Source organism: Grampus griseus (assembly GCF_964374135.1).
Source record: "Grampus griseus genome assembly, chromosome: 6".
Taxonomy (NCBI): Eukaryota; Metazoa; Chordata; class Mammalia; order Artiodactyla; family Delphinidae; genus Grampus; species Grampus griseus.
The window spans coordinates 67841760-67866485 of record NC_139000.1 but is presented as its reverse complement, the minus strand read 5'-3'; the positions used below and the strand labels follow the sequence as shown (position 1 = coordinate 67866485).

At 36.2% G+C, this 24726-nt stretch overlaps 1 protein-coding gene across 4 annotated transcripts in view; it reads right to left on the bottom strand.

Annotated features, from left to right (window-relative positions):
* Positions 1–24726, bottom strand: part of DENND4C (DENN domain containing 4C) — a 128314-nt gene that overhangs the window by 5296 nt on the left and 98292 nt on the right. For 2 of the 4 annotated variants that reach the window (XM_082656166.1, XM_082656167.1), the window contains 8 exons: positions 20168–20345; positions 19335–19444; positions 18855–19030; positions 11664–11846; positions 10638–10833; positions 7965–8210; positions 6749–6866; positions 328–478 (listed from right to left, as the gene is read on the bottom strand). In XM_082656166.1, coding sequence (XP_082512292.1) covers positions 328–478; positions 6749–6866; positions 7965–8210; positions 10638–10833; positions 11664–11846; positions 18855–19030; positions 19335–19444; positions 20168–20345 — 1358 coding nt within the window. The remainder of the gene's footprint in view (positions 1–327; positions 479–6748; positions 6867–7964; positions 8211–10637; positions 10834–11663; positions 11847–18854; positions 19031–19334; positions 19445–20167; positions 20346–24726) is intronic. The other 2 variants (XM_082656165.1, XR_014296852.1) reach the window with 2 other exon arrangements.

The following is a 24726-nucleotide window of genomic DNA, read 5'->3' as shown; positions in this document are numbered from 1 at the left end:
GTGACAGGACCTGAACGAGCAGTACATATGTATAACATCAATGTTAACACATTTATAGGTTTCCAGTGAATAGTAGTAATTTTTCACAAAGACTCAGTATGTTTTAGACATAAATGAATTACCTCCTAAAATTTAATCTATTTCCCAGATATTTTTATTATGTTTGTGATCAAGTATGAATGCATTCGGGTAGCACTTTTTAAGACAATCAGATGTTCTACAATGAGTACGTGTTTCTTTTACAACTAGAGATAGTTTTAAAAATCATTTTTAAAATACCATGAAATTATTTCGAATGGTATCAAGTACCAAATACTGGATTATTACCTTTGTCTTTTCATGTCTCCCTTCATTTGTTGTGAAAGCAGGTTGATGGGTTTAAGAACATCATTATGTTGAATACTCTGCCTGATGGTTTCTACTAAAGCGCTTGTTGCTTGTTGTTCCTCTGACAGGAGAGACAATTTCTTTTCAGAATCTAATAATAAGAACACAGTAAAAGAATACATTTAGTCACTCTAATTATTAAAGAAGTTTTTTTTCAGATTTGTATCATTTTTTATTCAACACCACCTCCCCATCACAAGTAAAATTATGTAGTAATGTGACCAGCTAAAAAATATTTTTCTTGCTTTCTTCAGATAGGAGAGGCCTGTCCCTTTGCCCTTTTCCTGAACTTAGGGCTTCCTGATTGAGGCTGCAATGTGATATCTTGTATGCCAGCAGCCATCCTGTGACCATGAATCTTTCCTGATGGAAAAGCAGACAAAGCGTAAGGAGCCTGGGTCCCCGATGACAGAGGAGTTACCTAACAGTCCTGGAGTATCTAATTCATAAATTCTTCATGTGAGAGAATAATCTTTACCTGTTTAAGATTCTGTTGTTTTCTATTAAATACAGTAGCGTATAATCCTAATTGATACAAGGGTAATTCTAGAATTATTAAGAACAAATATTTATACAGATTTCATATATTACAAAAGTGCTTCAGTGGTATACTTGAATCACAGTACCATTAAAAATCAACAATGTGAGCTTGGCCCAGAAAAAGGGAAAACTTTAATACTGTAGGTAAACCCAGCAGCCATACAATTTTATTACACCCACATTAGTTGAGATGGAACTATGTATCCAAAAGTTCCCCAGTCAGCCTCATTTTAAGTGTCTGTCATAAAGCCAGTTACTGTAATTTTCATACAATCCAGCCCCTTAATAAAGGCAACTAGGAATATTTCATTTGTGTTCAGACCATAGAAATAGCAAAGTTCTCTGTTACAAGAGGAAATACTGGCTGCTATGGGTTTTGATCCTAGTTTTTCTACATGCTAAACAGATTTGATTTGATTTTCATGTTATGTTGTGATTTTAGAGCATAACCCAAATATAATATGCAACTTCACTATTGCTCCTTAATTCACAGAGTTGGGCAACCATCACCAATTTTAGAACATTTTTATCTCCTCCAAAAGAAATCTACCTATTAGCAGTCACTCTATCTTCCCAACCCCTCAGCCCTAGGCGACCACTAATCTTATTTTGTCTTTACAGATTTGCCTATTCTGATTGTTTGATATAAATGGAATCATACTTTCTGTTCTCTTTTGTGGCTGCTGCTTCTATAATATTTTAAAATTCATTTTGTAGTATGTATCAGTATTCACTACTTTTTATTGCCAAATAATATTCCATTGTACGGATATACCATACTTTATCCATTCATCAGTTAAAATGAACATTTAGGTTGTTTTCATTATTTGGATATTAAGAAAAATGCTGCTAAAAACAGTGTACAAGTTTTTATGTGGATGTATGTCTTCATTTCTCTTGGGTGTATACCTAAGAATACAACTGCTGTGTCATATGGTAACTGTTTACCATTTTGAGGAATGGTGAAACTATTTACACCAAAGCAGCTGCACTAGTTTTCTTCCAATTAGCAGTGAACCAGGAAGAGATCCAACTTTATTTTTTCTGCATGTTGTTCCAGTTGTCCAGCACTACTTGTTGAAAAGACTATTCTTTACCCACTGAATGGTCCTTGGCACTCTTGTTGAAAGGCATTTAACTGTACATGTGAGGGTTTATTTCTGGAAACTCAACTTTATTCCATTGACCTATATGTCTATCCTATGCCAGTTTTCTACTTTCTTGATTACTGTAGCTTTGTAGTAAGTTTTCAAATTCAGAAGTATGAGTCCTACAACTTTGTTCTTCTTTTTCAAGGCTGTTTTGGCTATTCTAGGTGCCTTGAAAATCCATATGAATTTTAGGATAAGCTTGTCAATTTCTATAAAAAAGCTACCTGGAATTTTGATATAGACTGTACTGAATCTATAGATCAATTTGGGAGTACTGCCATCTTAACAATATTAACTTTTCTGGCCCATGAACATCGGATTTCTTTCCATTTACTTAGGTGGTCTTTACTTTCTTTCAACAATAATTTTAGTTTTCAGAGTATAATAAGTTTTGTACTTATTTTATCAAATTTATTCCTAAGAATTTTATTCTTTTTTTTAAAAATATTTATTTATTTATTTGGTTGCACCAGGTCTTAGTTGGTGCAGGCGTGCTCCTGAGTTGCAGCACGTGGGCTCCTTAGTTGCGGCATGTGAACTCTTAGTTGCGGCATGCATGTGGGATCTAGTTCCCTGACCAGGGATCAAACCCAGGCCCCCTGCACTGGGAGCATGGAGTCTTGTCCACTGTGCCACCAGGGAAGTCCCAAGAATTTTATTCTTTTTAATGCTATTATAAATGGAATTATTTTAATTTTTGGATTATTCATTGAAAGTATATAGAAATACAGTTGATTTCTATGTTTTGATCTTATATCCTGCAACTCTGCTAAGCTTATTTAATAAGTTCCATATGTTTTGTGTGTGTGTGTGTGTGTGTGTATTCCTTAGGATTTTCTAATTTAGGATTTTCTATATGTAAGATGACATAATCTGCAAGTAGAGATAGTTTTACTTTTTCCTTTCTATCTTGGATGCCTTTTATTTTCCTGTCTAATTGTTCTAGCAAGAACCTCCAGTACAATGTTGAAAAGAAATAATGAAAACAGACATCTTTGTCTTGTTCCTGTACTTGGGGGAAAGTATTCAGTCTTTTACCATTAAATGATATCAACTGTGGGTTTTCAGAGGCTCATAATTAGGTTGAGGAGGTTCCTTTCTATTCCTAGCTTGGCTTTTTTTTTTTTTGGTTGCTTTGGGTCTTAGTTGCAGCACTCAGGATCTTCCCTGCGGCATGCGGGATCTTTCGTTGTGGGGCGCGGGCTCCACTGCTGCAGTGCATGGACTCTCTAGTGGCACGTGGGCTACAGAGCGCACCAGCTCAGTAGTTGTGGCGTGCAGACCTAGTTGCTCTGCAGCATGTGGGATCTTAGTTCCCCAACCAAGGATCGAACCCGTGTCCCCTGCATTGGAAGGTGGATTCTTAACCACTGGACCACCAGGGAAGTCCCTTGTTGAATGTTTTTAACAAAGGGCAATAGATTTTGTCCAGTGCTTTAGCTGTGCCTATTCAGACGATCATATGGATTTTGTCCTTTATTTTATTGATATGATATATATTAATTGATTTTCAAACCAATACAGCATGCCTGGCGTAAACAGCACTCGGTCATGGTATACAGTCGCTTTTCTAAATTGCTGGATTTGGTTGGATAGTATTTTGTTGAGGATCATTACGTCTATATTCATAAGTGATAAGATTTTTAGTTTTGTTTTCTTATGATGTCTTTGGTTTTTGTATCAGGGTAATGCTGGCCTTCTCACCCAAATCTCTGCTCTTTCCAAGAGTGCTTTCAGGCTTGAACTTCTCCACAGTCTGTCCCAAATAAAGTCATTTCCTTTGGGGAGAATTTCAGAGCTCTCTCTTCTTATGGCCTGTCTCTCAGCCACTGCTCTGGAGCTGGAGCCGGGAACAGTGGCCCTTCTCTTGGAATGATTCCCCTGCTTTGTGAATGGGGTACTGGAGGGATGCAGTTGCCTCTCATGTTTTAGCTTGCCTCTCCTGGCATAAAACCTCTCCCTTATGAGCAAGACGCTGTGAGAACAATCAGAGACCCAGTATTCGAGGGTTGCTGAAGCTGGCAGTGCATGGGGGCTGAGTGGAGGAAGTGAGCCTCCCTGTCTCCTGGAACTGAATAGAGCTGGGAGGATGAGAACTGCTGGCAACCTGTCTTTCCCAGGGAGATGCTGTAGCCCTTGACTGGGGGCTGGTGGGGAGCAGCAAGTTGTAGCTCAAATGCCACAGAAACTCACCGTTTTTACTGAAATTTAATATATTTTCTTCTTTAAAAATTTTATTTATTTATTTTTGGCTGAGTTGGGTCTTCGTTGCTGCACGTGGGCTTTCTCTAGTTGCAGCGAGCGGGGGCTACTCTTTGTTGTGGTGCACGGGCTTCTCATTGCGGTGGCTTCTCTTGTTGTACAGCATGGGCTCTAGGCGTGCGGGCTTCAGTATTTGTGGCACGCGGGCTCTAGAGTGCAGGCTCCGTAGTTGTGGCGAACGGGCTTAGTTGCTCTGCGGCATGTGGGATCTTCCCGGACCAGGGCTCAAATCCATGTCCCCTGCATTGGCAGGTGGATTCTCAACCACTGTGCCACCAGGGAAGACCAATATATTTTCTTGAATAAATATTTCTTCATTTGCTCGACAGCTGTAGACACTTTTTTAAAATAACCTTCACCAATTATGGTTGTTTCGCTGGGAAATGGGACTTCATAGCTCCCCATACTGCTTTTCCAAAAGTCACCACTCAATTCTATTATATCTTTTAATGTTATTTATATACCAATTCTTTGTTTAAAGTAGCCAATCAAGTAAAGAAACAAGGCTATTCTTGAGAGTTCTAAATTTTCTTCTCACCACAAATTATAGGACATTTAAAAACACTTATCTATTTCAAGGTATGCAGGAAAACAACTAAAGAAATGGCAGTTATAATTCTATTATTTTTCAGCATAAATTTCAAAGTTACTCTGCTTCTGCTTAAAAAGCATTCAAATATCAGAACTGGGAAAACAACAACAGAAAGACAAAAATAGCTTATAATATATTTAGCCATAATTTTGTGATTGGCATATTTCAAGGGAAAATGTCAGATTCTTTTATTCTAGCTTAAGTAAAAAAACTGCTAAGTAGTGAAAGATTGTAGTAAAAATACAAAATAAAGAGTGGGGGCTTCCCTGGTGGCGCAGTGGTTACGAATCCGCCTGCCAATGCAGGGGACACGGGTTTGAGCCCTGGTCCAGGAAGATCCTATATGCTGCGGAGCAACTAAGCCCATGAGCCACAACTACTGAGCCTGCATGCTGCAACTACTGAAGCCCACACGTGTAGAGCCCGTGCTCCGCAACAAGAGAAGCCACTGCAATGAGAAGCCCGTGCACCACAATGAAGAGTAGCCAACGCAGCCAAAAAAAAAAAAAAAAAAACCAGAGTGAACTTTTCCTTTCTTGTTCTGAGCAGGTACTGTTAACAGCTTGGGACATATACGGTTTTAGACCTTTTTCTATTCATACATTAAAAACACAAATATTTTTGGTTTCGTTTTTCTACAAAAAAGAGAAAAGATCACATACTGTTCTGCAACTTGCCTTTTTTTTTCACTTAATATGTAACGAAAATCCATCCTTTCGGGAACCTATATACAAATGACTCATTCTTTTTCTTGGTTGCCAACATCTCATAGTGTGGATTTATCACAATTCTCTTGTTAGGTATTTGCGTAAGTTTTTCATTATTATAAATAATCTTACAGTATGCATCACTGTACCAACAGCTTTGTACACTGTATACCTATAGAACAGAGCATTTTAATGTTTCTTCCTTGAACTGCCTATTGATACCATTTACTCACTTACCTACTGGGTTGTTTGTGGTTTCTTACAGACTCAGAAGGCTTCTGAATACTGGATGACCTTTTAAACCCCTTGTAAAAATATGTTCTAAATACAAAAACTAAAAGTAAGGCCAGGGGATTCCCTGGTGGCACAGTGGTTGGGAGTCTGCCTGCCAACACAGGGGACACGGGGTCGAGCCCTGGTTTGGATCCCACAGGCCGCGGAGTGACTGGGCCCATGCACCACAACTACTGAGCCTGCGCTCTGGAGCCCGTGAGCCACAGCTGCTAAGGCCCGCGTGCCTGGAGCCTGTGCTCCGCAACGGGGGAGGCCGTCACAGTGAGAGGCCCGTGTGCCACGGTGAGGAGTGGCCCCTGCTTGCCGTAACTAGGGAGAAGCCCGTGTGCAGCGGTGAAAACTCAATGTAGCCAAAAATAAATAAATAAATAAAATTTATAAAAAATAAAAATAAAGCCAGAATCTTTGAGAACAGTACCCATATAATTAAAATTATGATCTATACCAACACATCCACTATAGAGAATTTACTCTCCAAGTACCTAACCAAATTAGTATTTGACAGATAAACTACAAGAATCACAAAAACACCCCTGATAAATGGGTCAGTACAACAGCAAAAAAATTTGAACTAAAATGGAAAAAATCTTGAGGAGATACTAAAAATGAATGAAAGATTTAAAAATAAAGCAAAATTATTTCTATCATCTCCTTAATTCTATTTTTTCCCCCCAGTAGTCCATTTCTCTTTATTGCTACAGTATTCTACTGTGTGGATGGACTGTACCAAAATTTGCTTATGCATTCACCTGTGGATGGATATTTGGGTTGTTTCCAGTTTGAGTGTTTTATGTCTTTAATTCTATTTTACTTACTAAAATTCCTCCATGAGACATACAGAGGTTCTCCTGGTTCCTGATGAAGGTTGATATTATCCCATAACAGCTGAATATACACGAGTTTGCTATCCTGGGACAGAGATGACAGGGGAAGCTAAAAAAGATCAGTAGAAAGTATTAGTACCCCAAGCATAATAATAATTACCAGTGGACCTAGCAAAGCTTGATTATATAAAACAGATGAGTTCTTTCAAAATTCTGGACCTAAAATTCTGAGAAAATTTAAAAATTTTTATTTATATCTGATTACAAATGTTATTATTTTCTGAGGTGCATGTTTCTCATTCTGACTTTCAGGGACTGAATGACAACTTGGTAACTGGCACAGCAGCCACAAGAAAGATTAACCTCCATCAAAACAAATTTTAAGGTAAGAAAGTGCAATGGTTTCTACTATCTTGTTGTACTGACTACTACTTAAAATAAATGAGTCAAAATAGAATTTATACTACTCTAAAAGTTTGTTGTGCCCCTGATGTATGTTTGGGGTTGGGGGTATCTCTCAATATTCAGTATCATAAAATGAAGGAGTTCTAGGAGCTCACTGTCTCCCGGGGAGTCAGGGATGCCACCTCAAGCAAAGCAGGAGTTTCAGAGTCAGAGAGCCAGACTGTAGTCTTGGCCCCCCTCCACTTACGAGGTATGTGACCTAGCAAAAATAACTTCCGTAATTTTTAGTTGTATCATCTGAAAAATGTGGCTAATATGAGTCCTTTAAAATAAGTTGTGAGAATTTCTGCTGGGAATATTCTATTTCAGAATAAAAACTACCTTTTCTAGCTACCCTTGCAACTAGAAATGACCATGTAACTAAGTTTAGGCCAAACAGATACATATGAAAAGATTATGTGCAACTCTAGAAACTGTCCCTAGAGAAAGAAGACATACTCTTCTCCATCCATTTTTCTTGTAACTGCTGGCTGGAATGTGGATGTGACAGCTTGTAAGTAGAGTCAGCTATCCTAGACCAGGTATAAAACTTGGAAATGGAGGTCACACTGCTGAGCAAAAAGATAGAAGGCTCTCAAGTCTCTAACACTATATCATCCCTGGACCACCTATCTAAAATTTTAAGTGAGAGAGAAATAATCTATGACTTAAGCCACTATTATTGTATACTTCCTGCTACCTGAAGTTAAGCCTCATCCTAACCAACACCAATGTAGTATAAGTATTGAAGTTGGTTCCCTACCTGTACACCTCCGTTACAATGTTCAGATGTGAGGATAAGTCCTGGTAAGTTACTAGGAAGGTCCAAACGTCTGAAATACCAAACGAGGTTCCAGAAAATGATTGGATGTTGATTGATGAAAGAGGACGTGTGAATCACCTGATCGCCTTCATTTTCTAGCAAAGATTCAAGTTCTTTACGAAGCACTAGAGGACTCAAGTAGGGCACAGAAACAGGGGGAGGATTGGGTCTTTTTCCTAAAGGATCCTTAAAAACATAGAAATACAAAAAGAAGTGAATATGATCTATTTTATTATGTTTCAGAGTATGTCTCAATGAGATTATACTTCTCTATCCTTTCAAAGTCAATTATTTCAGGGCCATTACTACATGTAGTAGAACACCCTAAAGAAAACATAAAAGAAGAACACCCTAAAGAAAACATAAAGATTAAGAAGTACTTAATCATAAATACCATTAAGTTAAATGATTACAAATGAAAATTATTAATCAATATAATAGACCCTATTTTAAACATGAGATTTTCTCTATCACATTAACAGCAATGGCCTATGTAGGTTTGACTTTTTCCTTTTCAATTTTTTATAAGAAATACTTGCATTTCTGATGTTTTATAATGATGATACCAAAAAATATGTGACTATCTTCCGCTTAAAACTCTAAACAGATGATGCAATTTTTTGTGTTAATACTTTTTTAAAATAATTAATTAATTAATTAATTTTGGCTGTGTTGGGTCTTCGTTGCTGCACATGAGCTTTCTCTAGTTGCGGCACGTGGGGGCTACTCTTCATTGTGGTGTGTGGGCTTCTCATTGCGGTGGCTTCTCTTGTTGTGGAGCACAGGCTCTAGGCTTCAGTAGTTGTGGCACGCGGGCTCTAAAGCGCAGGCTCAGTAGTTGCGGTGCATGGGCTTAGTTGCTCCGTGACATGTGGGATCTTCTGGGACCAGGGATTGAACCCGTGTCCCCTGCATTGGCAGGCAGATTCTTAATCACTGCGCCACCAGGGAAGTCCCTGTATTAATCTTGACTCTTTTTAAAACTATATCTAAGTTGTTTTTGCATTTGATTGCAACAAAAACTAAAGAGCAACTTTATAAATCAAATGAAATAATGAATTAAAAAAACCCCAACCTAGACTTTGTAAGTTGTGCATATTATAGTCAGAATAAAATGTTTATGACCAGTATTAATAAGTACCCATAGTGCCCAGATTGAGGTCTCCAAATACTGTTTTCCTGTAAAAAGAACAAGGTTTCTTAAAGAAATGGTTGATTCTAGGTCTGGAGAAGGAAATATATAACATGAGCATGGAACATCTTGCAATATAAGAAAGCAAGGAAGCTATAAAAAAAATTATAGAAAGGCTACCAGAGTTGTGTCAAAAGGATTAAGGCACCAACTTGTAGAGGCTTCTAGCTGACCAAAGAAGGAATAATATAAGCGTCAATAAGGATAACAACAGCAATGGATATAAACATAAATGTTTAAACCAATGAGTTCATAATAATACCCTATCGCCCCAGATAATGGATCACCTTGGAGAATGCTAGGAACCCAACTTCTTACTTTGAAAATTGATAAATAAAAGGAAAACAAAATCAAATATTTATTTTGCCTTTCCATCATAAATTGCATCTTTGGAAAACCAGACAAAAGCCATGGGGTTAGTTTCTCTTTACAGATATATTTCATATAATAAAGAAGATGACAGAATTAGACTATCATCATTTTATAGCTCCAAATGGACAACTTGATCTAGGCATTGAGGCGTTAATAGCTGCTAACATCACAAAGATAGTTCGTGTCTCCTATTGGAGGGACATACCACTACTGATGAAGCGCTCTTATAAAAACAAACAAATGAAAAAAAGAACAAGAAAACCCTGAATCTGATCAAGCTTCTAGCTGTAATTACCAATTTACAGGGTTGTAATCAACAAATAAATTGCAAGGGAATAAATTACAAGGGAAAAAAAGAGTCTACAGATTTTAAAAGACTAATAAAACCAGATTAACCAATTATGAAGCATGGACCTTATTTGATCCTGATTCCTCAAACTACAAAACACACAACTTGACATTTTTGAGACCATTAGAAATTTGAACAAACCTGCTGTATAGCACAGGGAACTCTACTTCACTTTGCTGTACAGTAGAAACTACACAACATTGTAAAGCAACTATACTTCAATTAAAAAAAAAGAAATTTGAACAAAGATTGAATAACTTGATATTATTTTTTGGGTCTGATAAGGACATTGTATTTCTAAGAGTCCTTATCTTTTAGAGATAAATACTGAAATATTTGGAATATATAAATAATAATAAATGGAAATAAATAAATGGAATATATGATATAAATAAATAAATGGAATATATGATGTTTGAAATCTGCTTCAAATGGATCTACGGAAGAACTGAATGAGTATATACATGAAAGAAAAATGGTCATAAGCTGAAAATTACTGAAGCTGGATGATGTGTCAAAGGGACTCATTACACTCTTGTTTATTTGTGTACATATTTGAAATTCTAAAGTTCTTAGTCTGCTTATGAAAAATTCTTATCACTTTTCATGTGATTAAAATAAACCTACTACAGAAGAATTACATGCTGTTTCAATAAATACTTACACAAACACACAGTATAACTATAATGCTGTTACATACCACAATTTCCTGCAGACTGTTTGGAAGACTAACTGTTGAAATGCCATGAAACGGTCTCTGGGAAAAGTCCATATTTTGCAAGGGACCTCCAACACTGTGACTTCTAGTCAAAGATACATTTCGTTTTGATAAACTATTAGGCACAGATGAAATTTTCATAGTTTGGACATCTCCACTGGCTTTCATTATTTCATCACTTAAAAAAATGAAGAAGAAATGCTGTGGTTAGATTGCGTGAAACAATCTAAATCTGTAGAGCTTGACTATTTTCTACAATGCATTTTGAATGTGCTGAATATATCTGAGAAGACTCAGTACTGCCTTATAAGAATTAAATTTTCTTCAGGTATTTTTGTAAAACTGGTCAGAAAAACAGGATGGAGTGGATGATCTGATGAAGGGTAGGAAGAGGATATATATGGTACATAACAGGTATTATGGTATTATTTTAAAAAGATTAAGTGCCCATTCAGTTGCCTTGTTCAAAAATTATTTCATCTTTATTAAACAAAATCACTTATACATCACCTTACATGTATAATGCATGTAAGTAAGTAATGTAGATTCATTGCCAAGTATTTAATCTCTACCAGGCCATGATCCACCTAAGGACAGAGGTCAGATTTTATTTACTTTTTAATTTTTAGTGTTTAGCATAATGCTTAGCATAAAATAGGCTCTCAAAAAATGTTTGACTCAATATTTAAGAGTAAAAGGTATACTTCACTGTAAAGAGAGTATGTGTCTGGAAACTGACAATGACTACACTGAAGGGGAAGATACTTTTTACTGTTGAAAAGTTCATTTTTGTAAAAGACCACTGTAAAACATTAAACACAGTATTAAAAATGATTTATCATCAGATCCGTTCATTAGATATTTAAACAATATATGGTAGTAAACATTTAAGGTTAAATTCTTAAAATGCCAGAGCTTATGCCTATGTAAGCCAGGGTTGTATTTAAAGATGGAATTTTTACTAGGGTACCCAATTTTTAATGAAGATTTCTCTGAACCCCATGGTACCTTGATTCAACTGCAGAGCTTGTTTCTTCAGTTATGGTCTGGTTATGTTTTGGGAAATCCATAAAGTTGATCAGGTCAGGTTCTGCTGAACTGGATATGGGTTTGTGTTCCAAAGGTTCACTTGCCAGTGTAATGCTTCCACTTTGTAAACTGTCACCAGAGGTACTTGGTTTCAGGAAAAAGCTAAATATGGATCAGTCCAAAAAAAACAAAAAAAGTCTTTAAAGATCCCAGAATCCTCTAAATTTCATCATAATTTAGAATCACTTTATGGTAAAATAGTTATTAATGAGTTATACAAATCCATAGAAATACTGCCTATTTCAAACACACACACACACACACACACACACACACACACACACAAAACTCACACTCCTGCTCTCATTCTCTCTTCCTCTCTTGTCCCAAACTTTTCAAATGAAAAGGTCTAGAGCAGGTCATTATAGTTCAATATTAGATGCCTTCAGTTTTTGAGAGACTCTAAAGAAAGCTATGAAGGAAGATGGAAAGCAAAATATTTCCTTAATTTTCTTAGTTAAAAAAAAGGAACAGCATTTTAACATGTATTAACCTATGATTGTTTATATACCCCTTCCCCCTTATGAATCTCCATTTTTGTCTCTAGTCATTTCCTCTCCACTCTATTCATTCAGAATTTTATTTTCATCTTTCTCTCTCTTTCTCCTTCTGGGTGGGGATGGGGTGAGGGTTTCACCTTACAAGGGACATTAAGAGAGCTTTCTAAAGTGATAGTAACGTTCTGTATCTTGGTAAGGGTTTGTTTTGCACAAATCAAATTTACCTTAAATGAAAAAAACTGAATAAATACTGAACTCTAGTTAATTATATGAACGCTCAAGTCTTTGTGGGAAAAGTGATTTAACGTCTTCATCTTCTTCTTTTTTTTTTTGGCCGCACCGCAGGGCATATGGGATTTTAGTTTCCCGACCAGGGATCGAACCCATACCCCCTGCAGTGGAAGCGCAGAGCTCTAATCACTGGACAGCCAGGGAATTCCCCATCTACATCTTATTTTAAATGAATAAAAATGTAAGATGGATTGGTGGATGGATGGAGGGATACATAAAGCAAGTAAAGTAAAACATTAATTGTAGAATGCAGGGCTATATATTTGGGTATTACTGTAAAAAAGATGATCTTTAAACTTGGCTGTCAGTTGGAAATCTTCCATAATGACATCCTAGGGGGGAAAATCAATAATGCTCCTTTATATTCAATTAGAATATAAAATAAGGTACTTACCACAAAAGCCTAAGAAACACAATTAACAAAAAAAGTACAAAACTTATGGAGAGGGCTTCCCTGGTGGCACAGTGGTTAAGAATCTGCCTGCCAATGCAGGGGACATGGATTTGAGCCTTGGTCTGGGAAGATCCCACATGCTGTGGAGCAACTAAGCCCGTGCGCCACAACTACTGAGCCTGCACTCTAGAGCCCGTGTGCCACAACTACTGAAGCCCGCGCGCCTAGAGCCCCTGCTCCACAACAAGAGAAGCCACTGCAATAAGAAGCCCGCACACTGCAACGAAGAGTAGCCCCCGCTCGCCACAACCAGAGAAAGCCCACGTGTAGCAACAACGACCCAATGCAGCCAAAAATAAATAAAATGAAGAAATTTTTTTTAAATTTTACAAAAAACACATATGGAGAATAATTTAAAACTCTATTAAAAGAATATCTAAAAAATGGAGATATATACCATGCTCATAGATAGCAGAATAATACTGAAGATGTCCATTTCCCCCAAATAAACCTATAAATCTAATTCAATCCCATGAAAACTTCAGCTGGATTTTTTTTCTTAAGGAACTCAAAGTTACTCTAAAATTTTATATGCAAAAATAAGTAACTATAAGAAAAAAATTTCCATAAGGGGGAACTTACCCTACCACCCAGACATCATAAATAAGGAGTAATAAAAATAATACAGTACTGACAGAAAGAACAGAGAACCAGAATGAGGTATACATAGGAACTTGATATATGATAAAGATGACGCTGTATATCAATGAAGGAAGGATGTAAAACTGGCTCATTATATGGAGAAAAATAAAGCTGGATCTCTACAATAATACACAAAGGTGGACTTTAGATGGACTTAAAACCTAAATATCACAAGTAAAATATAAAGCTAACAGAAGAACGTTCAGGAAAAAAATTTCATGTACTACAGATGGGAAATAACTTTTAAAACAAGACTCTAAATGCACAACTCGTAAGGTGGAAAATTAATGGATAACATCAGAATTAATAATTTCTCTTTGGAGAATTAATATCAAGAATATTCAAGACGGGAATTCCCTGCTGGCCCAGTGGTTAGGACTCTTGCACTCTCACTGCCGAGGGCCCAGTCCCTGTTTGGGGAACTAAGATCCCACAAGCTGTGCTGCGTGGCCAAAAAGAAAATAAAATAAAGAGAAGAATGAACAAAGCCCCAAGTCAGTAGAAGGAAAGAAATAATAAAGATCAGAGTGGGAATAAATGAAATAGAGACTAAAAAGACAAAAGAAAAGACCAGTGAAAGTAAGAGCTGGTTCTTTGAAAAGATAGACAAAATTGACAAATCTTTAGCTAGACTCACTAAAAAAAGAGAGAAGGCTCTGATAAAATCAGCAACAAAAGAAAAAAAATAACAATGGGTACAACAGGAATACAAAGGATTATAAGAATATGAAAACAGCTATATGCCAACAAATTGGACAGCCTAGAAGAAATGGACAAATTCTTGGAATCATACAACTTTCCAAGACTGAATCATGAAGAGAAAATCCAAATTGATCGATCACTAGTACAGAGACTGAAGCAGTAATTGAAAAGCTTCTAAAAAACAAGACCAGGACCAGACAACTTCACAGGTAAATTCTACCAAATATTTACAGATTTAATACCTGTCCTTTTCAAACTATACCAAAAAATACAAGAGGAGGGAACGCTTCCTAACTCATTTTATGAGACCAACATCACCCAGATACCAAAACCAGATAAAGACCACACAAAGAAAAAACTACAGGCTAATATCTCCGATGTACATAGATGCAAAAATCCTCAACAAAATACTAACAAACCAAATCCAACAATACATTAAAAGGATCATATACCGTGATCAAGTGGGATTTGCCCCTGGGAGGCAAAGATGGTTCAACATCTGCAAATCAAGCAATGTGATACATACGTTAACAAAATGAAGGATAAAAATGATATGATCATCTCAGTAGGTGCAGAAAAAGCAGATGACAAGATTCAACACCCATTTATGATAAAAACTCTCCACAAAGTGGGTACAGAAGGAACATACCTCAACATAATAAAGGTTATATATGACAAGCCCACAGCTAACATCATACTCAAAGGTGAAGCTGAAACCTAGTATATAAGTCCCAGCCACAGATATTAGCCAAGAGAAATAAAAGGCAACCAAATTGGAGAGGAAGAAGTAAAACTCACTGTTTGCTGATGACATGATTTTATATAGAGAAAAGCCTAAAGAATCTACCAAAAAACTATTAGGAGTAATAAATGAATATAGTGAAGTTGCACAGTACAAAACCAACAAAAACCTGTTGCATTTCTATATACTAACAATGAGCTAGGAGAAGGGGGAATTAAGAAAACAATCCCATTTACAATCACCACAAAAAGAATAAAGTAAATGGAATAAATTTAAGCAAGGAGTTGAAAGACCTCTATACTGAAAACTATAAGACATTGTTGAAAGACACTGTAGACACAAATAAATGGAAAGATATTCTGTGCTCATGGATTGGAGGAATTAACATTGTTAAAATGTTTATATTTTTTAATTACCTAATTTTAAAAATATTACATAAAGCAATCTACAGATTCAGGGCAATCCCTATCAAAATCCCAAGAACATTTTTCACATAAATGGAACAAAAAATTATAATATTTATTTGGAACCACAGAAGACCTTGAAGAGCCAAAGCAATCTTGAGAAAAAAGAACAACGTTTAGAGATATCACACTCTCTGACTTCAAACTATATTACAAAGCCATAGTAATCAAAACAACCTGGTTTGGCAGAAAAACAGATATAAAAATCAATGTAACAGGGACTTCCCTGGTGGCACAGTGGTTAAGAATCTGCCTGCCAATGCAGGGGACAAGGGTTTGAGCTCTGGTCTGGGAAGATCCCACATGCCACGGAGCAACTAAGCCTGTGCACCACAACTACTGAGCCTGTGCTCTAGAGCCCGCAAGCCACAACTGCCATAACTACGGAGCCCCAGTGCTGCAACTACTGAAGCCCGCGCGGTTAGAACCTGTGCTCCACAACAAAAGAAGCCACTGCAATAAGAAGCCCTTGCACTGCATCAAAGAGTAGCCCCCGCTTGCAGCAATTAGAGAAAGCCTGCGTGCAGCAATGAAGACCAAACGCAGCCAAAAAACAAAATCAATGGAACAGAACTGATAGCCCAGAAATGAACCCCGGCATACATGGACAATTAATTTACAACAAAGGAGCAAAGAACATTCAATGGAGAAAGAATAGTGTCTTTAATAAATGGCATTGGGAAAACTGGACAGCCACATGCAAAAATATGAAACTAGACCACTATCTCACACCACACACAAAAATCAACTCAAAATGGATTAAAGACTTCAAGACCACAAAACTCCTAAAAGAAAATATAAACAGTATAATCTTTAACATGAGTCTTAGCAATGTCTTTTTAAATATGTCTCCTCAGGCAAAGGCAACAAAGCAAAAATAAACAAATGGAACTGCATCAAACTAAAAAGCTTCTGCACAGCAAAGGAAACCATCAGCAAAACAAACCAACAACCTACTGAATGGGAGAAAATATTTGCAAATGATATATCTGATAAGGAGGTAATACTCAAATTATATAAAGAACCCATACAATTCAGTATCAAAAAAACAAACAACCCAATTAAAAAATGGGCAGAGGAGCTGAACAGACATTTTTCCAAAGAAGACATCCAGATGGCCAACAGGCACATGAAAGATGCTGAACAAAAAACCACATTAACATCATCATCAAGAAATGCAAATCAAAACCAAAGTATGATATCACTTCATTTCTGTTAGAATGGGTGTTATCAAAAAGTCAAGAAATAACAAGTGTTGGTGAGGATGTGGAGAAAGGGGACCCTCATACACTGCTGGTGGGAAATGTAAACTGGTGCAGCCGCTATGGAAAACAGTATGGAGATTCCTTGAAAAAATTAGGAATGAAACTACCACATGGTCCAGCCCAGTTCTGGGTATTTATCCTAAGAGTACAAAAACATTAATTCAAAAAGGTACATGCACCCCTATGTTCATTGCAGCATTATTTACAACAGCCAAGACATGGAAACAACCTAGATGCCCGTCAACGATGAATGGGTAAAAAAGCTGTGGTATATATACAGAATGGAATACTACTTAGCCATAAAAAAGATGAAAATTTGCCATTTGCAACAACATTGCAACATTGAGGGTATCACGCTAAGTGAAATACTTCAGATGAAGAAAGACAAATACCATGATTTCATTCATAGCTGGAATATAAAAAACAAAAACCCAAAATAAATGAACAAACCCAACCAAAGAAAAACAAACATGAGAACAGAGTAGTGCTTATCAGAAGGTGAAGGAGGGGTAGGGAGGATGGAATGGGTAAAGAGCATCAACTATATGGTGACAGATGGAAACTAAATTATTGGTGTTGAGCACGCTGTAGTGTATATAGAAGTAGAAATAAAATGTACACATGAAACTTATAAAACATAAACCAATGTTACCTCATTAAAAAAATAAATCTTTAAAAAATTGACAAAGGACATAAACAAGCAATTCATAGAAAATGCTGGAATAACTAACAAGCATATGAAGAGATATCCAAACTCACTAATATTCAGAGATATTCAAACAAAAATGAGATACTACTTTATATCATTAGAGCACAAAATCAGAAAAGTGATCATACCAAATGCTGGTAAGGATGTACAGAAATGAGAGTTTTGGGGCACTACAAGTAGGAGTGTAGCCATCTGGGAAGCAATCTTCCAGTGTTTATTGAAATCATGTATGGAAAAAACCCAATGATCTCACTCCTAAGACTATTATTCTGAAAGAAATTACTTCATAAGTCCAGAAGGGGACATATATTTTGCAGTGTACTGCAACAGTACAGTGATGTTTACAGTAACAGAGAACTGGAAGCAACTGAAATATCCAAGTAAGTAAAATGAGGTATTAACTTCCTATAGGAGAAAAAGAATAAATTAGATGTACATATAGCAACTCAGATTTTAAACTGAGTAATAAAAAGAAATAGAGATTTTCAGCATCATTCTAATCATGTACGTTAAAAATACATAATCATGCAAAACAACATTATTTATAAGGTTATATATTCAAGGATTTATCACACACAGCGGGATCAATGTTTTTGTTGGGTAAAATAATAAGAGTGGGAATGGTGACGGGAGGAAGATAATAAAAGAGGGCCCTTGCACAAACCAATGATGACAGTGCATCAGGAATTAGAGTATGCTTTCACTCAGCTCCACACTGAAGCTAACAGGAAAAATAGGAGACACCTCTGTGATTGGAAATTTTTAAAAAGTAGATAAAGATAGTTCGTTCCATAAAGCAAATAGAATATTAAGTATAAGTACTTTAAGTCAGCATACAGTTACCAAACTCTCAATTACTTAACGACTGATCATAGATCAGCCTCTCCTTTCCAATGCGTAGAATTCGGTCATTTCACAGTACAGAGCACCAACATAAAGGGGCAACAAAGTTAAGAGAAGAGTTAAAACCCCTTCCACCTTTTTTTGGGGGGTGGGGCGGGGGCGGCTCCAGAACACATAATCAAGGTCATCGAGGCAGAAATATTAAAATAATGACTAACGTTAGAGTTCGGAATTATCTATAATAATTATATAATCTATGTAATAATTATATAATTTATAAAGTTTAGCTCCGAGAATTAACTACTACTGATAATCATATGTTAAATAAAATGGAAAAGCGGTCTCCTACATTATTAGTATTTTCTACTCAAATACTGAAAGTGCAGGAGGGCGAGGAAAGGAACACCTGGAGCATACCATGACTATTTCACTTTTCCCCCAGGAGTCATGCCTCTTGGGGGACGCTTACCTCTTTAAGGGAACTTTTACAATACTAACCTTGCAGAGCCTCTCAAGTCCTTAAATTCTATGTTGAGAAGAGGCAAGAAGTTGCTTTTACAGAAGGGACAGGTTGTATTCAAGTTTGAATCATCTGCCGTCCATCCAGCCATAATTTCTTCATCATAAACTAAAGCTCCACAAGCTCTGCACTGTGAACAACTTGACATCAAAACCTAAGAGAAGAAAAGTACACATACTGAGAACCTCCACAGTGAAAATCAGTCTTAATAGGCCATCCTCTTGAGACAAACATAGAATTGTATTTATTTTGTTGATCACACTTGGAATAACAATTCAATTACTTTATAGGTAAAACTACCAGTTTATTGCCTTGTTTACATAAGATATCAAGCAAATTCAACAAAATGACTTATTTTATTATTCTGTCCAAAAAGGTACAGAATTCTGTTAAATGCCATTCTGAAATAAAAATATCTTTACAGCCACTTTATCATGGACAGAATATAGAACTTTTACCTCCATTGCACAATTCTGATAGATGCTGGACATGCTGGTGTTTTGAGAAGAACCATGATCTGACTTTTCAAAGTCCTGCCCTTTTATGCCTCTTGGAAATGGAATTTCACCTAGAGAGAAGTAAACATCATAAATGTCCTTATTCTTTGGAAATGCATACTTAGGGGGAAATATCATGAAGTCTGCAATTTATCTTCAAACGGTTTAGTATCAAAATGTACTTACGTACATACACAGAGGAAAGGTTAACAACAGTTAACTAAATCTAGGTAGAGAACATATGATTGTTCACTATATGATTCTTTCAACTTTCAACTTTTTAGGATATTTGAAATTTATTTGAAATTTTTCATAATAGAAAGTTGGAGAAAATGAATAAAATTACAATTTTAAAAAATAACACAGAACTAGGAAATTTCAGTGATATAACACAGAAATCCTCCAACTCTAGTAAATATCTGATTCACCCGGAGAGCTGGTCAAAAATATACATTCTTAAGGTCCCATCCCACAGATTAAGTCTCAGAAGTTTTAACCTAGGGCTTGGATACTTGTATATACTTTTAAACAAATTCCCCAAGTGATTCTGAGACACCCTAAAGTTTGAGAACTAATGATAGAATCCATAAATGTACATAACTAAAAATAAACTCAGTGGGTGCCTACAGTACTTGTAGATCATATAAAATAACAGTGATAGTATGGTGTGACTATATCAGATCCTCTCAACAAATGGGGCTTACTGTGTGTATGGTGCAGGGAGGAAGAAGTATGGGCATAAATTAAAAATTAATTTTCTATAAATTAGAAGAAAGGACGATCCTTCCCCTTACCTGGTGAGTAATGCAGTTTACCTACATCTCCACTGCTGCTGCTACTGCCAAGGCTTGTGTTGCTCTGGGTAAGTTCACTAGGGACCAGCCCTGAGATACTCGTGTTAGGTGATATATTCTCTCCTAAAATATGGTCTTCAAGGCCAGCTGGGAAGCTGTAATCTCTCTTTGTTTCCTCCTTTAATTGAAAAGAATAAAATCCCACATACATAAGTAATACCTTCCCCAATGAGAATATATTCACTCTACCCTTTTCAGAATTAAACTCATCTATAATTCTTAAATAAATCATCATCATCATATGTTTCAAAACCATGAACTCTTTCTGTTATTTGGAATTTCTCTTCCATACTCTAAGACATTCAAGCAATGACCTGTGCTTTAAGATTATGCTGTGCTCCTAGTGTATATTAGGAGTGTGGGGTTTATTCCAATATTCAAAACTATAAAATGAAGGAACTCTAGACGCTCACTATGCCCAGTGTAATCAGAGACCCCAGTCCAAGTAGAGTAGGGGCTTCCAAGAGTCAGCCAGATTGTGTTCTTGGCCCCCCTTCACATATTAGGTATGTGACCTTGCAGAAATTACTTAACTTCCATAACTTTTAATTATATTATCTGAAAAATGTGGATAATATAAGTACATTAAAATAAGGTTGTGGTGAGAATTTTAGCTGGCAATATGATTATTCTGAATAACAACCATCATTATTAGAGGAATAAAACATGAACAAAGTTCTGAACACTGTAGTTCTTAACCACTATAAGTGATTGTTGATGCTTTAGATAGAAAACATTTCAATAAGCAGTTTCCTTTTAAATTTTTGCTTTAAAGGAGAAAGACTTGTGTCTTCCTTGTTATAAAACCATATTAAATGATTTTTAAAAACTAGATATGCAAAACAGGAAATAAAACACTTATAATATCAACATCCACAGAGTGCAGTAAAAATCTTGATGTATATCCTTCTAGTCAAAAATATGCATACATAATACGTTTTTACAAAATAGGATATTTTTATCCCATTCTTCTCATGTAGTGTATCATTAAATCTTCTACATTATTTAAATCCCTGCAACCTAATCTGATTTACTGGTGTATTATTAAGAATTTAGTAAATCCTCTACTGCTTAAACATTCAGAATCCTGTAAATTTTATGAGTTACACTGCTGAATTCACTTGAGCTATTTTTACACATATCCCTAAATATTTTCTTAAATTCTGGATAAAAGTTATGAATATTTTACAGACTTTTTATTCATTCCTTCACTTGAAAATATTTATTAGGTATATCCTATTTGCCTTTGCAGTCAATGGTACTAGGGCGATAGTAATGAAAAGAAAAGAAAGATTAAGATCTGCAACCACCTGGAATTTACAGTCATATATTCCAAGTCCAAATTACTCTGTAGAAAGCTTTTTATTTAACACTGCTAGATAAAATTTCAAACGTGAAATGGCTCACACTGCTTTTTTGGTTTGTTTTAAATATAATTCCAGGTTAAGATGCTTTTGAAGTTAGCTTATTTTGTCTTTCCTTAACTGACCTTCTAAGTTCTTTAAATACAAAATTTGTCCACTCCTATTTTCACAAAAAGATATTATGATTAATTCTCTTTATGATGATTTTTAAAAGGATTAGCAGTTTTTCAAAGGCTATATAACAAAAGACAAGAAGGGCATTATATAATGATAAAGGGATCAATACAAAAAGAAGATCTTAAAATCATTAACATATATGCACCCAATTCAGGAGCACCTAAATAAATAAAGACACAAAGGGAGAAATTGACACTAATACAATAACAGTAGGAGACTTTAACACCCCACTGACATCAATGGACAGATCATCCAGACAGAAAATCAATAAGGCAACAGAGGTCCTAAAGGACACAATAGACGAGTTGGACTTAACTGATCTCTAAAGGACATTACATCCAAAACCAGCAGAATACACATTCTATTCTGTAGAATGCACATTTTTCAAGTGCACATGGAACATTCACCAGGAAAGACCACATACTAAGTCACAAAAAAGCCTCAAAAAATCTAAGAGGATAGAAATTACACCACGCATCTTTTCTGACCACAACAGTATAAAACTAGAAATCAACTAGAGAAAGAAAAATGGGAAAAGAACAAACACATGGAGACTAAACAACATGCTACTAAAAAACCAATGGGCCAATGCTAAAATCAAAGAAATCAGAAAACACCTTGGGACAAATGAAAAGTAAAACGTAACTTTACAAAACCTATAGGATCCTGCAAAAGCAGTTCTAAGAGGGAAATTCACAGTAAGACAGGCCTTCTTTCAAGAAACAAGGAAAATCTCAAACAACTTAGCCTACCACCTAGAAGAATTAGAAAAAGAAGAACAAAGCCCAAAGTCAGCAGAAGGAAGGAAATAATAAAGATCAGAGAGGAAATAAAATAGAGATTAAAAAATAATAGAAAAGATCAATGAAACTAAGAGCCAGTATTTTGAAAAGATAAACAAAATGGACAAACCTCTAGCCAGGCTCACCAAGAAGAAGAGAGAGGACCCAAATAAACAAAATAAGAAATGAAAAGAGTAGAGTAGAAATAACAAATAATACAGAAATACAAAAACTCATAAGAGAATACTAAGAACATTTATATCCCAACACATTGGGCAACACAGAAGAAATAGACAAATTTCTAGAAACATACAGCCAGCCAAGACCGAGTCAAGAAGAAATAGACAATTTGAAGAGACCAATTACTAGAAGTGAAATAGAATTGCCAATAACAAAACTACCTGCAAACAAAAGTCTAGGACCAGACAGCTTCACTGGGGAATTCTACCAAACATGTAAAGAAGAGCTAAAACCTATCCTTCTAATACTATTCCAAATTATTAAAGAGGATGAAACACTCCCAAACTCATTCTACGAGGCCACTATTACCCTGATACCAAAACCAGACAAGGATACTACAAAAAGTGAAAATTACAGACCAATATTCTTGATGAATATACATGCAAAAATCCTCATCAAAATATTAGCAAACCAAATCAAACAACATATAAAAAGGATCATACACCATGATCAAGCTGGACTTATTCTGGGGACACAAGGATGGTTCAACATATGCAAATCCATTAATGTGGCACACGGCACTAACAAAAAGAAAGACAAAAACCACATGATCATTTCAATAGATGCTGAAAAAGTATTTGACAAAATTCAACATCCATTCATCATAAGAACTCTCATCAAAGTGAGTACAGAAGGAACATATCTCAACGTAATAAAGGCCATTTATGACAAACCCACAGCCAACATAATAATGGTGAAAAGATGAAAGCTTTCCAGTTAAATTAAGGAACAAGACAAGGATGCCTACTCACACCCCTTCTATTTAACATAGTATTGGAAGTACTAGCCAAAGTTATCAAACAAGGGAAAAAAGGGTATCCAAATTGGAAGGGACTGCAGATGACATGATACTCTATACAGAGAACCCTAAAGTCCCCACCCAAAAACTTTTAGAATAAATGAATTCAGCAAGGCTGAAGGATACAAGATTAATATACAGCAATCTGCTGCATTTCTATACACTAATAATGAAATATCAGAAAGTTAAAATCTCATTTAAAAAAAAAATTCCATTTAAAACTGCATCAAAAGAAGAAAAAAACCTAGGAATAAACTTAATCAAGGAGGTTAAAGACCTATACACTGAAAACTATAAAACATTGATAAAGGAAAGTGAAAATGATTAAAAGAAATGGAAAGATATTCCCATGCTCTTGGATTGGAAGAATCAGTATTATTAAAATGGCCACACAGGGGCTTCCCTGGTGGCGCAGTGGTTGAGAGTTCACCTGCCGATGCAGGGGACACGGGTTCGTGCCCCAGTCCAGGAAGATCCCACATGCCGCGGAGCGGCTGGGCCCGTGAGCCATGGCCACTGAGCCTGTGCGTCTGGAGCCTGTGCTCCGCAATGGGAGAGGCCACAACAGTGAGAGGCCCGCGTACCGCAAAAAAAAAAAAAGGCCAGACTACCCAAAGAAAGCTACAGATTGCATCCCCTATCATTTTTCACAGAAATAGAATAATCCTAAAATTTATATGGAACCACAAAAGGCCCCAAATTACCAGAGCAATCCTGAGAAAAAAAGAACAAAGCAGGAGGTATAAATGTCCCAGACCTCAGACTATACTGCAAAGCTACAGTAAACAAAACAGTGTGGTACTGGCACAAAAAAACAGATACATAGATCAATGGAACAGAACAGAGAGCCCAGAAATAAACCCACGCACCTACAATCAATTAATTTATGACAAAGGAGGCAAGAAAATACAATGGAGAAAAGACAGTTTTTCCAACAAGTGGTGCTAGGAAAACTGGACAGCTACAGACAAAACAATGGGATTAGAAAATTCCCTCATACCATATACAAAAATAAACTCAAAATGGATTAAAGGGGCTTCCCTGGTGGCACAGTGGTTGAGACTTCGCCTGCCGATGCAGGGGACACAGGTTCATGCCCCGGTCCGGGAAGACCCCACATGCCGTGGAGCGGCTGGG